This window comes from Heptranchias perlo, chromosome 1 (genome assembly GCF_035084215.1).
Source record: "Heptranchias perlo isolate sHepPer1 chromosome 1, sHepPer1.hap1, whole genome shotgun sequence".
NCBI lineage: Eukaryota > Metazoa > Chordata > Chondrichthyes > Hexanchiformes > Hexanchidae > Heptranchias > Heptranchias perlo.
In genome coordinates, this window is record NC_090325.1 from 65,857,833 (window position 1) to 65,870,888 (window position 13,056).

The window sequence follows — 13,056 nt, forward strand, 5'->3', positions numbered from 1 at the left end:
GACCAATTTTCTTTTTGATTTATTCGAGGACATTATAAATATTGGTACCATCCTTATTTAGCTTAAACGTCTACACAAATGTGCATTGTTATATATTTCACTTCTTAGTTCATGATACTACTTTTCTAAGATATTTGATTTACTAATTTTCTTGGTATCTCTATAATATTGTAATCTAGATTATAGCTGGGTCAATGTATTTGCCATCTGTGTTAGCATCAGTTTTATTTTCACAGTAAATGTCTGTCTCATGGCACCATTTTTATTTTTCATCTTGTGCCATATCACACTTGTTTATGGTGCCTTTTGAATTGTAAAATCAAGGGGCTAAGTTGCACAGTGAGTTGAAACTGTCCCTCCACTTGTCAGACCTTGCTTTCAATTCTGCCCAGAATGATGGGATGAGAATCCTTTCCTTTCCAGTTGTAAGGGATCTGAATAAATTTGGACAGACTCAATCCAGTTCTTAGCAGATAAAAATTCACAGTACAAAGCCATTCATAATTCTGCACTAATTCGCACAACATTAACCGTCTCACTTAGATTCAATAAGGATGGCTTATGTGGGAAATGGGTTAAGCCCCATTGCTCGGGTAGAGTAGATGAAACTTTATCCTGTATCTAGCCTGTGGTAAATTGACATTATGTGCTGAAAATACAGCATAAACTTCGTCAATTCACTAGCACTAAAATTCCTCGGCTTGATAAGCACAAAAAATATATAAAAACATCTCTTTGAACATTAGTAGTACTATATCCTGTACATCAGAGTTATATTTATCCAACATTCTTTTCTCACAAATAATTGATAGGTTTATGTGCAACCTACCTATTTTCCTGTGAGAACAGCTTGATACATGCTGTGTGTCCACAGTACATTGCATATGTCAGAGGAGTGTTTTCATTGATGTCCCTTGGACTGCTGTCCACCCCCAGCTGCATCAAAGCTTGTACACAATCTGCTTTCCCTGCAGCAGCAGCCCAATGAAGTGGCGTCCTAGGGAAAACAGATTAAAGCACATCAAAAAAAGCAACAAATCACTGATTTGAACATGGTTCATAAATTCCTTACTGGTATTTAGCACATTGCACAATAATGATTTGTTGTGATCAGACACTTCAGTCTGAGATACAGTGGGAAAGCTAAATGGGGAAAATTCCTGGGAAGAATTGAGAGGAGAAAAAATCTTTCAGTTTAAAGTGTAAATTTGTCCTAGTAATGAGCAGAAATTGGAAATTTGAGTCACTTGCCAGCAAACTGTTGGAGGCTCATGATGTGTGGACTTAAAGCTGGAAGACAGCTGTTCCTTTGGCGTACGTGGCAAGTTTGTCAGCAAGATCAGACTATCAAATCCTGTCTGGTACTTAATTTTTAAAGCTTTGGAGCCTCAGGGCAGATATCTAGGACTAGGATGCCTGCTGCCTGTCCTGCTGTCTACACGAGCAAAGCATCTCTCTTTTACCTTTGAGAATGTGCAAAATGTCAGATCGAATTACACCAAATCAGCGGGGAAGTTCACTACTGCTTAAATTGCACCAATTAATGCAAGCAGCAATATATTAAAAAATACAAATTTGAAAAAAGAATATGAGGTAATTCTCTAACATCATGCTCCCAGCAGGAAGCCTTGCCTAGTGGGACTGCACATTATAAGTTCAGGAGTGTGCTGTGCACAATTTTGGAACCATCAGAACATCATAATGTCCAATGTTTGGGTACAAAGTTGGAAAATGATTCATAAAATCTATCAAAAACAGATAAACGAGCTATTCAGCCTACTTTTATGGACTCTTCTTGTGCGCAAATTGACTCTCGTGTTTGCCTACATACAACAGTGATGCAGCTTTAAAAGTAATTAATTAGATATGTAGAGCTGTGGGATGTTACGAGGATGTGATATGATGCTATATAATTGCAAGTTATTTTCTTTCTTTGTGAACTTATGATTTATTATATTGTTGGAACAGTCAAAAAAGGAACATTTTGAAGGATATATTGCAGTCATATTTTTGTTAATTTTCTCTCTTTCTGGTTACATTGCTGATCCTTATATCTACTGAGGGTGAGAGGACATGCAGATGAGCTGCACCCAGATCCCACATACCTCTTATACCGAATGCTAGGAGGTGGGTGAGAGCTGAATCCCCCTTGAAAATCTGCCTCCTTCCTGTAACAAGGCAGCTGGCCTCAGCTCAACACCTCTCCACAGCTGCCTGGCTGATATCAGACATTCAGAGAGAGGGAGATCAAACTACTGCCCCTCCAGTCCATGTTTCCATCCTATTTTCTCCTCCAAACACTCTATTCCTCTGACTCAGTCCTCTTGTGCACCCCCCTCCTTTGCCTCACCAATTGTAGCAAAGCCATCAGCCTCTTGGTTCTTATTGTCTGGAATTCTCCACCTAAATCTCTCCACCTCCCCAACTCTTCCTTTATTAAACACCTCCTCAAAACTAATTTCTTTGACCAATCCTTTGGTCACCACTTTCTTGGATGGGCACCTGTTTTCCTTACTCTGTGAAGCACATTGGAAGGTATTTTACAAGACACAATATAAAAATGGAAGCTATTGTACAAGGCGAGAGGGGGGCTGGTACGGTGCGGGCAAACCCCGAAGCGAACGGCACACCCAGGGAGACCAGGGACGAGTAGGCCTGGACGATTTTAACGGCCAGGACTCATTACCATAACTTTCATCGGAGTTCTGCCCGAACCTGGCCAGATACACTTCCTGGCCGGAGGGTGGGAGCGGGAACAGAAGATCGCAGGGAGGTAGCCACAGCCGGGGACCTGCGGGATCCCTCCACAGCAGTCAGGTAAGTGGTAAGAGGGGGCGGTCGGGGGTGGGGGGGGGGGTGGCGAAGGTGATCGGGGTGGGGGGGGAGCCCACGAGGAAACTTAAAAAAAATTAAAAACTTACTTGCCAGGGCCTCTTCTGGCCCACGATCCAGTTCCCAGCAGGATTAGCCTGACGAGGAAGCCGTCACTGCTCCCCTGCTTATGCCTCCGACTAAAATGGCAGATCGGGTCCCGATGACATCATCGGGCCCCGATCTGCATATTTAAACAGGATCCCATAAGACCATAAGAGATTGGAGCTGGAGTAGGCCATTTGGCCCCTCGTGCCTGCTCCGCCATTTAATGAGATCATGGCTGATCTGATTTTTACCTCAACTCCACTTTCCCGCCCTTTCCCCATATCCATTGACTCCCTTGTTGATCAAAAATTTGTCTAACTCAGCCTTGAATGTATTCAATGACTCAGCCTCCACAGTTTTTTGGGGTAAAGAATTCCAAAGATTCACAACCCTCTGGGAGAAGAAATTCCTCCTCATTTCCGTCTTAAACAGGCAACCCCTTATTCTGAGACTATGCCCCCTAGTTTTAGATTCCCCCATGAGGGGTAACATCCTCTCAGCATCGATCCTATCGAGTTCCCTCAGAATCTTGTATGTTTCAGTAAGATCTCCTCTCATTCTTCTATGCCCAAATGAGTATAGAACATAGAAACATAGAAAATAGGAGCAAGAGTAGGCCATTCAGCCCTTTGGGCCTGCTCCGCCATTCAAAATGATCATGGCTGATCGACTAACTCAGTACCCTGTTCTCGCTTTTTCCCCATATCCCTTGATCCCTTTTGCATTAAGAAATATATCTATCTCCTTCTTGAATACATCTAATGACTTGGCCTCCACTGCCTTCTGTGGTAGAGAATTCTACAGGTTCACCACCCTCTGAGTGAAGAAATTTCTCCTTATCTCAGTTCTAAATGGCATACCCTGTATCCTGAGACTGTGACCCCTGGTTCTGGACTCCCCAGCCATTGCGAACATCCTCCCTGCATCTAGTCTGTCTAGTCCTGTTAGAATTTTATATGTTTCGATGAGATCACCTCTCATTCTTCTAAACTCTAGTGAATATAGGTCTAGTCGACCCAATCTCTCCTCATACGCCAGTCTTGCCATCCCAGGAATCAGTCTGGTAAACCTTTGTTGCACTCCCTCCCTGGCAAGGACATCCTTCCTCAGATAAGGAGACCAAAACTGCACACAATACTCCAGATGTGGTCTCACCAAGGCCCTGTATAACTGCAGTAAGACATCCCTGCTCCTGTACTCTTGCAATGAAGGCCAACATACCAATCGCCTTCCTAACTGCTTGCTGACACCTGAATGCTCGCTTTCAGTGACTGGTGTACAAGGACAACCAGGTCTCGTTGCACCTCCCCTTTTCCCAATCTATCACAATTCAGATAATAATCTGCATTTCTGTTTTTACAACCAAAGTGGATAACCTCACATTTATCCATGTTCTACTGCTATGTTCTTGCCCACTCACCCAACTTGTCTAAATCACATTGGAGCCTCTTTGCATCCTCCTCACAGCTCACATTCCACCTTAGCTTTGTGTCGTCTGCAAACTTGGAAATGTTACATTTAGTTCCCTCATCCAAATCATTGATATATATTGTGAATAGCTGGGGCCCAAGCACTGATCCCTGCGGTACCCCACTAGTCACTGCCTGCCACCCGGAAAAAGACCCGTTTATTCCTACTCTCTGTTTCCTGTCTGTCAACCAATTCTCAATCCATGCCAGTATATTCCCCCCAATCGCATGTGCGTTAATTTTACACACTAACCTCTTGTGTGGGACCTTATCAAAAGCCTTCTGAAAATCCAAGTACACCACACCACATCCCTATCTATTCTACTAGTTACCTCCTCAAAAAACTCCAGTAGATTTGTTAAGCATGATTTCCCTTTCATAAACCCATGCTGACTTTGTCCAATCCCATTAATGCCCTCCAAGTGTTCTGTTATCACATCTTTTATAATAGACTCTAGCATTGTCCCCACCAATGATGTTCGGCTAACTGGTCTGTAATTCCCTGTTGTTTCTCTCCCTCCTTTTTTAAATAGTGGGGTTACATTTGCCACCCTCCAATCTGTAGGAACTGTTCCAGAGTCTATAGAATTTTGGAAGATGATCACCAATGCATCCACTATTTCCAGGGCCACTTCCTTTAGTACTCTGGGATGTATCAGGCCCTGGGGATTTGTCAGCCTTTAGCCCCATCAATTTCCCTAGTATTATTTTTTTACTAATACTGGTTTCCTTCAGTTCCTCCCTCTCACTAGACCCTTGGTTCCCTAACATTTCTGGCAGGTTATTTGTGTCCTCCTTTGTGAAGACAGAACCAAAATATGTGTTTAATTGTTCTGCCATTTCTTTGTTCCCCATTATAATTTCTCCCATTTCTCACTGTAAGGGACCTACATTTGTCTTCATTAATCTTTTTCTCTTGACATATTTATAGAAGCTTTTACAGTCCGTTTTTATGTTCCCTGCTGGTTTACTCTCATACTCTATTTTTCCCCTCTTCATTGATCTCTTTGTCCTCCTTTGCTGAATTCTGAACTGCTCCCAATCCTCAGGCTGCCGCTTTTTCTGGCAATTTTATATGTCTCCTCTTTGGATCTAATACTATCCCTAATTTCTTTTGTAAGCCACGGTTGAGCCACCTTTCCTGTTTTATTTTTGCGCCAGACAGGAATGAATAATTGTTGTAATTCTTGCACACGTTCTTTAAATATTAGCCATTGCCTATCCACCGTCATCCCTTTTAGTAAAGTTCCCCAATCTATCATAGCCAACTCATACCTCATACTTTTGTAATTTCCTTTATTTAGATTCAGGACCCTAGTTTCGGATTCAACTACATCACTCTCCATCTTAATGAGGAATTCAATCATGTTATGGTCACTCTTCCCTAAGGGACCCCACACAACAAGATTGTCAATTAATCCTTTCTCATTGCACAGCACCCAGTCTAGGATCGCCTGTTCTTAGTTGGTTCCTCAACATATTGGTCTAGAAAACCATCACGTACACACTCCAGGAATTCCTCCCCCACAGTATTATTGCTAATTTGGTTTGACCAATCTATATGTAGATTAAAGTCATCCATGGTTATAGTTGTACCCTTCTTGCATGTGTCTCTAATTTCCTGTTTAATGCCCTCCTCTACATCTCCACTACTGTTTGGGGGCTTATAGACAACCCCCACCAACATTTTCTGCCCCTTGGTGTTTCTTAGCTCCACCCATACAGATTCCACATCGTGATTTTCCAAGCCAATATCCTTCCTCACTATTGCATTGATTTCCTCCTTTACTAACAACGCTACCCCACCTCCTTTCCGTTTTTGCCTGTCCTTCCTAAATATTGAATACCCCTGGGTGTTCAGTTCCCATCCTTGGTCACCCTGCAGCCATATTTCCGTAATCGCAACTATATTATAACCGTTAATACCTATCTGCACTGTTAATTCATCTACCTTATTGCGAATGCTCCGCGCATTAAGACACAATGCCCAATCTGTATAGACCCAACTTGTTCAATCTTTCCACATCAGGCAACCCTTCCATACCTGGAATCAACCTAGTGAACCTTCTCTGAACTGCCTCCAATGCAAGTATGTCCGCAGGAAGAACTGCGTACAGTTCTAGTGCCCTTATTTAAGGAAGGACATACTTGCATTGGAGGCAGTTCAGAGAAGGTTCACTAGGTTGATTCCAGGTATGGAAGGGTTGTCTTATGTGGAAAGATTGAACAAGTTGGGTCTATACAGGTTGGGCATTGTGTCTTAATGCGCGGAGCATTCGCAAGTCCTGGGTGAGACTAGATAGCCAGGATATGGTGACAGTTAGGACAATACTCGGATGCTGAAAAGAATTCCAGGATAGTTGTAGTTTGTGGGTCACTAAGTGCATACTAAATAAGTGATGTATCGGTATAATTTGAAGTTTGTTTTGCATGAATTAATTATGTAACAGAAATGGAAGATATTGCATCAGTTTGGAGTAGATATAGATGTAGTACCTGTCATCCACATCAAGTGTTTGCAAGTTGCACTCTGGAATTCTTGCCAGTTCATAGATGATATCACTGTATCCAGCTGCTGCTGCTATATGCACACTGGTCTTCCCATTTTCATCATCATAGTTTATGATAGATGGACTCACGTGATGATCTAGAATGATAGAAGTCATGACTCTGTTCCCACTCTGGCAAGAAGTACAAATAAAGGGATTAAAAAATACTGCAAAATTAGATCTAGTGATTCTGAGCACTACAAAAAAAATTCTGTTGACTGGTCCATGAACAAAACTATCAAAGAGAAATAGTCTGCTTTCTCTTCTGAAGGTGGTGACTCATGCTGGTTTATAATTCCACAGGTTACTCTGTGGTGTCTTGTATAGTGGCCATTCTTCCTGTGTGAGCCTAAACAGTGAGTGTTGTTAGGCTATTTGGCTGTGGAGGGCATCACAATCCACTTTTGTTTAATATCCACAAACACGGGGCTGACAGCAATTGTGGCACCCTCACTGCTGACTTGGCTAAGATCAGCTAACTTAACACAGACTGCGGATCAAAGCTGGCATCTTCCTAGGTTCGCACTGACCAATGCATTTGCCAGCACAGCCACTGGGAAAGCATTTTTTTTAAAGGCCAAACTTCTAAATTATTTTCAGTATTTTCAGTATTTACAGGGCCTTCAACGACAGCTGTGACATCAGAGGGCGATTCCTCAGAGGACCTGCCAGCCTCTGAGGGTGCACTGTCACATCTGAGCGAGCCATCCACCAGCACAGACACACACACCTTGGTTGGTCCCAGTCCGCAGTTAGTTGGGGTCGCACATGGTGAGTTACCACACCAGTGAGCATGAGCAGACACTGGTGGCAGGGGCAGCTGTGGAGACTCCGCGTCGGTGGAAGCACTCCTCTCCAGGCTTTGCTCAGCTGGACACAGGTGCTGAACCCTGGGGGCCATCCTTTAAAAGGAGAATGATCGAGGGGCAGCAGCACATTTGCGAGCTGCTGGAACAGGTGCCACGCGCACTCTCCACAATAGCGCAGAGGATGGAGGAGTCCAACTCCTGCATGAGTGGAATGGTGACACAGGTACAGGAGGGAATCTCTGAGATACTGTCGCAGGGACGTGAGCAACTCTCTGAGATAGTGTCACAGGTACGTGAGGACATCTCTGACATACTGTCGCGGGTAAGTGCAGGAATATCTGCAATGGAGGGAAGGTTAGCCTCCATGGAGCTTCAAGCATGGCTAACAAATGAGTCCATTTCAGGCCCTGACAACGGCCGTTTGGACTCAGAATGAACAACATTCTGCCGCCTTAAACAGGCAGTCCAATACACTAGCACTTGCCTTACAAGGCTTCACACATGTCCTCCAAACTGTCGTCCAGCAGAGTGGTAGAGCTGGTGTGGGCCTGGCCCAGGGGAGGGATGATGGCGAAAGGGGACATGGAAGTGGGGATGCCACTCAAAGCGCTCCCACGTCTCACCAATTGCCCCCCTCTCAACCAGAACTCGCCGCTTCCTCTCCAGGTGGCCGAGTCTGCCCCTGCACAGGTGCAGGTGGAGCAGTCTTTGGAGGGGCCCTCACGGGTGCCAAAACCCAGAGGGCGTAGGCCCAATGCATCGATTCGGTCAGGGCATGAACAAGAGCAACCTGCCACTACCTCTGCTGCAGCCACAGGGGATGCACCATGTAGAAGTAGTCGGAAGCGAAAGGCAAAGGTTTTGTAAGCATGAAGGGGATGCACAAGGGTGTTTGGCGGTTGGTCATGTTTTTTTATTTACATTAGCTTTTTGTTAAACTCACATTAAATATTATTATTGTCACCATTACTGTCACATCTTAGCCATTCTTGACTGGCTTCTGTAGTAAGGCCCTTTCATGAGGTTCACCATGAATGCCAACACTTGATGCCACCCATTGAGTCACTCTACAGTGGGTGTATGTGTAGCTGCAGGACTGTTTTGTGCAGGGAGTGGGGGGGGTGGGGGTGGGTGGCCTGGTGTGGGCACTGCTCTATCCAGGTGGTATGAGGACTGGACTGTTCACACTGTCTGATGTTAGGAGAACCGTTCACATATCAATGACTCCCTGGCCTCACGAGCATCCAGGTGAGCCGCTGTTCTGCCCATGGGTTGCTCCTGCTCCTCCTCTTCCTCCTCCTCCTCTATGTGGGTGGCAGATGTGGATGGGGCCTTCTCAAGTGGCACCCCTCTCTGTTGTCCCATGTTGATCAGGACATAACACACGACTATAATGCGTCCCACTCTGTCTGGTGCGTATTGAAACACTCCCTTAGAACGAACAAGGCACCTGAAGTGCATCTTGAGCAGCCCTATAGCATGCTCAGTTGTGGACCTGGTAGCGATGTGGCTGTCGTTATACTAACGCTGTTGGTCAGTGATGTGGTTCCTCAGAGGTGTCATGAACCACGTGTGCAGGGGGTATCCCTTGTCCCCGAGGAGCCAGCCCTTACGGGTGTTCGGTGCGTGGAAGAGGGGTGGGATGTTGGACTCCCGGAGGATGAAGGAATCGTGGCAGCTGCCAGGGTATCTGGCGCACACGTGAAGGAATTTTTTGCGGTGGTCACAAACGAGCTGACTGTTGATGGAGTGATAGCCCTTCCTGTTGATGAACAATCCTGGCTCGTGTTGAGGTGCTCGTATTGCTATATGGGTGCAATCGATTACACCCTGCAGCCGTGGGAAGCCAGCCATAGCGTGGAATCCCACTGCCCTCTCCGTCTGACTGAGGTCGTCCATGGGGAAGTTGACGTAGTGCAAGGCACTGCGAAACAAGCCGTCGGTGACCTGCCTTATGCACTTGTATGCAGACAACTGAGAGACCACGGCGATGTCCCCAGTGGCACCCTGGAATGATCCTGAGGCGAAGAATTGAGGGCAGTGGTGACTTTGACAGCGACAGGTAAGGAGATGCTACTCGGCCCAGCTTGGAGCAGCTCGGCATGAAGGAGGCTGCAGATGTCTGCGACTACCTGGCTACTGACTCTGAGCCTCTGTATGCAGTGTTCCTCAGAGAGGTCCAGGAAGCTGAGCCTCAGTCTGTAGACCCTGTGGCGAGGGTAGTTCCTCCTGCGAGTTCGCTCTCTCTGTTGTTGCCCTCCGTGCTCTTGTGCGGGGCCTGTGGCGCAGCACTGTGTTGTGGATTACCACATGGCGGAGCTGGACAACGTGCCTGTTGCCGGTGATGTTGCTCGTCCTCAGATGTAGTGGTGAATGCAGCCTTGGCGCCCCCCCATCCTAACGGTGTGAGTTTGAGGGGGTCCGCAAAGTAGTTAAATATGTTTGCGCAGCAGAGTTTTGGGTGGAAAGTAAGAATTTTGAATGAAAACACAAAGGTCTTGCAGCCAAAACTTTGTCTGAAATGACAGTGTGCCCTGCTGCAATAAATGACGTTTTCTCCCCACCTGTCAAATAATCATTTGCACTCCCACTGGCTGCTGGCTGAAACACGTCTCTTGTAACAGGGAGTGTTTCCCATAGCATAGGAAACACACTGAGGATGCTTCAAAATCTCACCCCTGCCAAAATGTTGAGTCAATCAAGTAGTTCAAGTACTTCAACTATCTGACAAACTATGCAAATTATCATCCTGCCGGCTTTAATTGCCAGTGGGACTTCCGCATTCGGGAGGCACACGCGCCCCCGGACGCGTCACTGGGGAACCTGGAAGTCAGCAGCTTGGAGCCGGGCTCCGAACCTGCTCAGCATTTCAGTGATTTTCAGAGCCCCCCCACCCCCAACGCACCCACTCCTTCACCCGAAAATCGGCCACTACATTTCAAAGGTAATTCATTAGCTGTGAAGCGCTATATAAATTTAAGTTCTCTCTTTCTTAGACTTGAAAATGATCCATGCTAATACTTTGATAAAGCCTTGCTTGTTATTCTCATATAAGACCAGTGCAAACCTATATAGATTTATGTAAATGAAAGGATTACAGCATGGAGATAGTGGACCAAATTTTGCTGTAGCAGGGCATCTAACAGTATCTGCCATTAGTTAGACTTGCCTTTGCATGTTTAGGTTTTAAAATTTTTTGTGTGGCAAGTTGTAGAAAGTGCGAGGTGATCGCAGGGAGGGAAACCGGGCATCTGGGATCTGAGTGAACAGGGCAAGCAACTGTGTATCTCCTTAACTAATCAAATTGAAGAATTGAGAAATAAACAGCGCAAGGACTGAGAAGGAAGTGTAAATTAGAGTGGGTGAATTCAATGTCAAATCAGGTACAGAAAGAGAACTAAAGAGAGGGAAAGAAAGATTGGTTCGAGAGAGAGAAAAATTTTATATTTTTAAACTCTCCAACAACTCCAAAATCTGAAAAGCATCTCTTATTGGAATAATTAAAGCTCCATTGTGTAGCCTGTATTTAACTATCTGATTGTACTGCAGACAATATACTTATTACAAAGGGAATGTATTTTGTTAAATCACATTGTATTTTGTTAGACAGTGATTTATTTAGAAAGGTGACATATTTATTAGTTTCCCTGATGAGTACTGTTCTGCTTATAAGTGCAACACTGTATCATCCATCTCACTATCTATGTAATGAATATGATATAATTTAATTTTCTACCCCCAGTGAAGATCTCCCTTTTTTAGATGTCAGTCAAGAGAAGGAACTCTGCCTGATTTTTTTTCTCTGCCTTACCTAGCCAGAAGACACTGAGGTCAATTGCAGTATTCCAGCTGTATGCCACCTAAGAGCAGCTAACTAAGAACAGACCGGGAATTGAATCTAAGATCTTCCTGGTCTTTATGGTTTGGTTCCAAATCATACAGTTCATTTACCTCTTGAGCCTTCAGAAGAACCAGCAATCCTACTTTAAGTAACTGAATTTGATTTAGAAAAATAATCTTACCTGCACTGCCCAGTGAAGGGCTGTTTTAAAGTCTTTGTCAACCAATGTTGGGTCAGCTCCTTTCTGTAGTAAGGCCTGGACGTGCTGTGGCCGATTATGAAAAGCAGCCCAATGAAGTGGGGTCATACCCTGAATCATAAGGAAACAAGTGTTAAAAACTGGCTTGTGCTTTGAAATAATTTTTTTATTTGGAATGTGTCCCAAAATAAATTAAACAATGACTGGCTTGTAGCTGTTACATAGCTGTAACATAATGACAGGGTCAATTGGCGTTATGAACTTGAAAGTGAAGCCGCAAGCTCCCCATGATTTTCTGTCCATTAGTTTAATGGATGGAAGATGGAGCACCTGCCTGAATTCCCAAGATGAACTTCTGGTGGGCACCCCTGCTGGAACCATGATTGGTAAAGTTACCCCTATCTAGTGATTCCATCAGGGTAACCTTAAAGGCAGACAGACAACAGCAGGAGGGTGGGGAAGCCATGGATGGAACGAAAGTGGGCAGGACAATATTTATGGGGCATTTGTGCTTCTGCTGGCCCCACAAAAATAATTTAAAAGACTCACCCTCCTGCTGTTGTCTGTCTGCCTTTAAGGTTACCCTGATGGAATCACTAGATAGGGGTAACTTTACCAATCATGGTTCCAGCAGGGGTGCCCACCAGAAGTTCATCTTGGGAATTCAGGCAGGTGCTCCATCTTCCATCCATTAAACTAATGGACAGAAAATCATGGGGAGCTTGCGGCTTCACTTTCAAGTTCATAACGCCAATTGACCCTGTCATTATGTTACAGCTATGTAACAGCGGCCACCAGTGGTCCTTTTAAGGAAGACCAAAATTGCAATGAGGTCCTAAACATATCTTAGGACCCTGATTTTAATATTTTAATGAGGCAACCACCTAAATTGAGGCCCACTTGAAAATTGAGTCGGGAGGGCCTCGGGCGTAAAATGTCGTGAGATAAAGTAAAATACCAGATATATAGACATGTAGCTTATCTTAATAGCATTCTGATCCAAATATAAAATGCCAAATAATTTCCCCTTGCCACCACTCATGATTTGAAAAAAGTTGGAAGTCAGCTTTGATGTGGTACTCTAAGGATATTAGGTCAGTGCCTGTAGTATTTGAAAGATGAGATGAATAAAGTGTCCTACACATTCACAACACAGCCTCTTGTGATTCTCCCATCTAGTCAGAAAGAGATACTCTCTACACTTCTCGTTTTTATATATGGAGAAGATCAATTTAGAATAATAAGACTTCTATTTACTATATGTAAATGA

General features: G+C 44.5%; 1 protein-coding gene and 1 pseudogene across 1 annotated transcript in view; one reads left to right on the plus strand and one right to left on the minus strand.

Moving 5' to 3' along the window:
- LOC137322916 (putative nuclease HARBI1 pseudogene) overlaps window positions 1–13,056 on the plus strand; it is a 201,874-nt pseudogene that overhangs the window by 119,017 nt on the left and 69,801 nt on the right.
- The window catches only part of ankrd55 (ankyrin repeat domain 55), a 57,550-nt gene that overhangs the window by 11,442 nt on the left and 33,052 nt on the right, over window positions 1–13,056 (minus strand). The window contains exons 10-12 of the mRNA XM_068001657.1: window positions 11,769–11,897; window positions 6,885–7,069; window positions 830–997 (exon numbers count right to left, since the gene is read on the minus strand). Of these exons, the coding sequence (XP_067857758.1) occupies window positions 830–997; window positions 6,885–7,069; window positions 11,769–11,897 (482 nt within the window). The remainder of the gene's footprint in view (window positions 1–829; window positions 998–6,884; window positions 7,070–11,768; window positions 11,898–13,056) is intronic.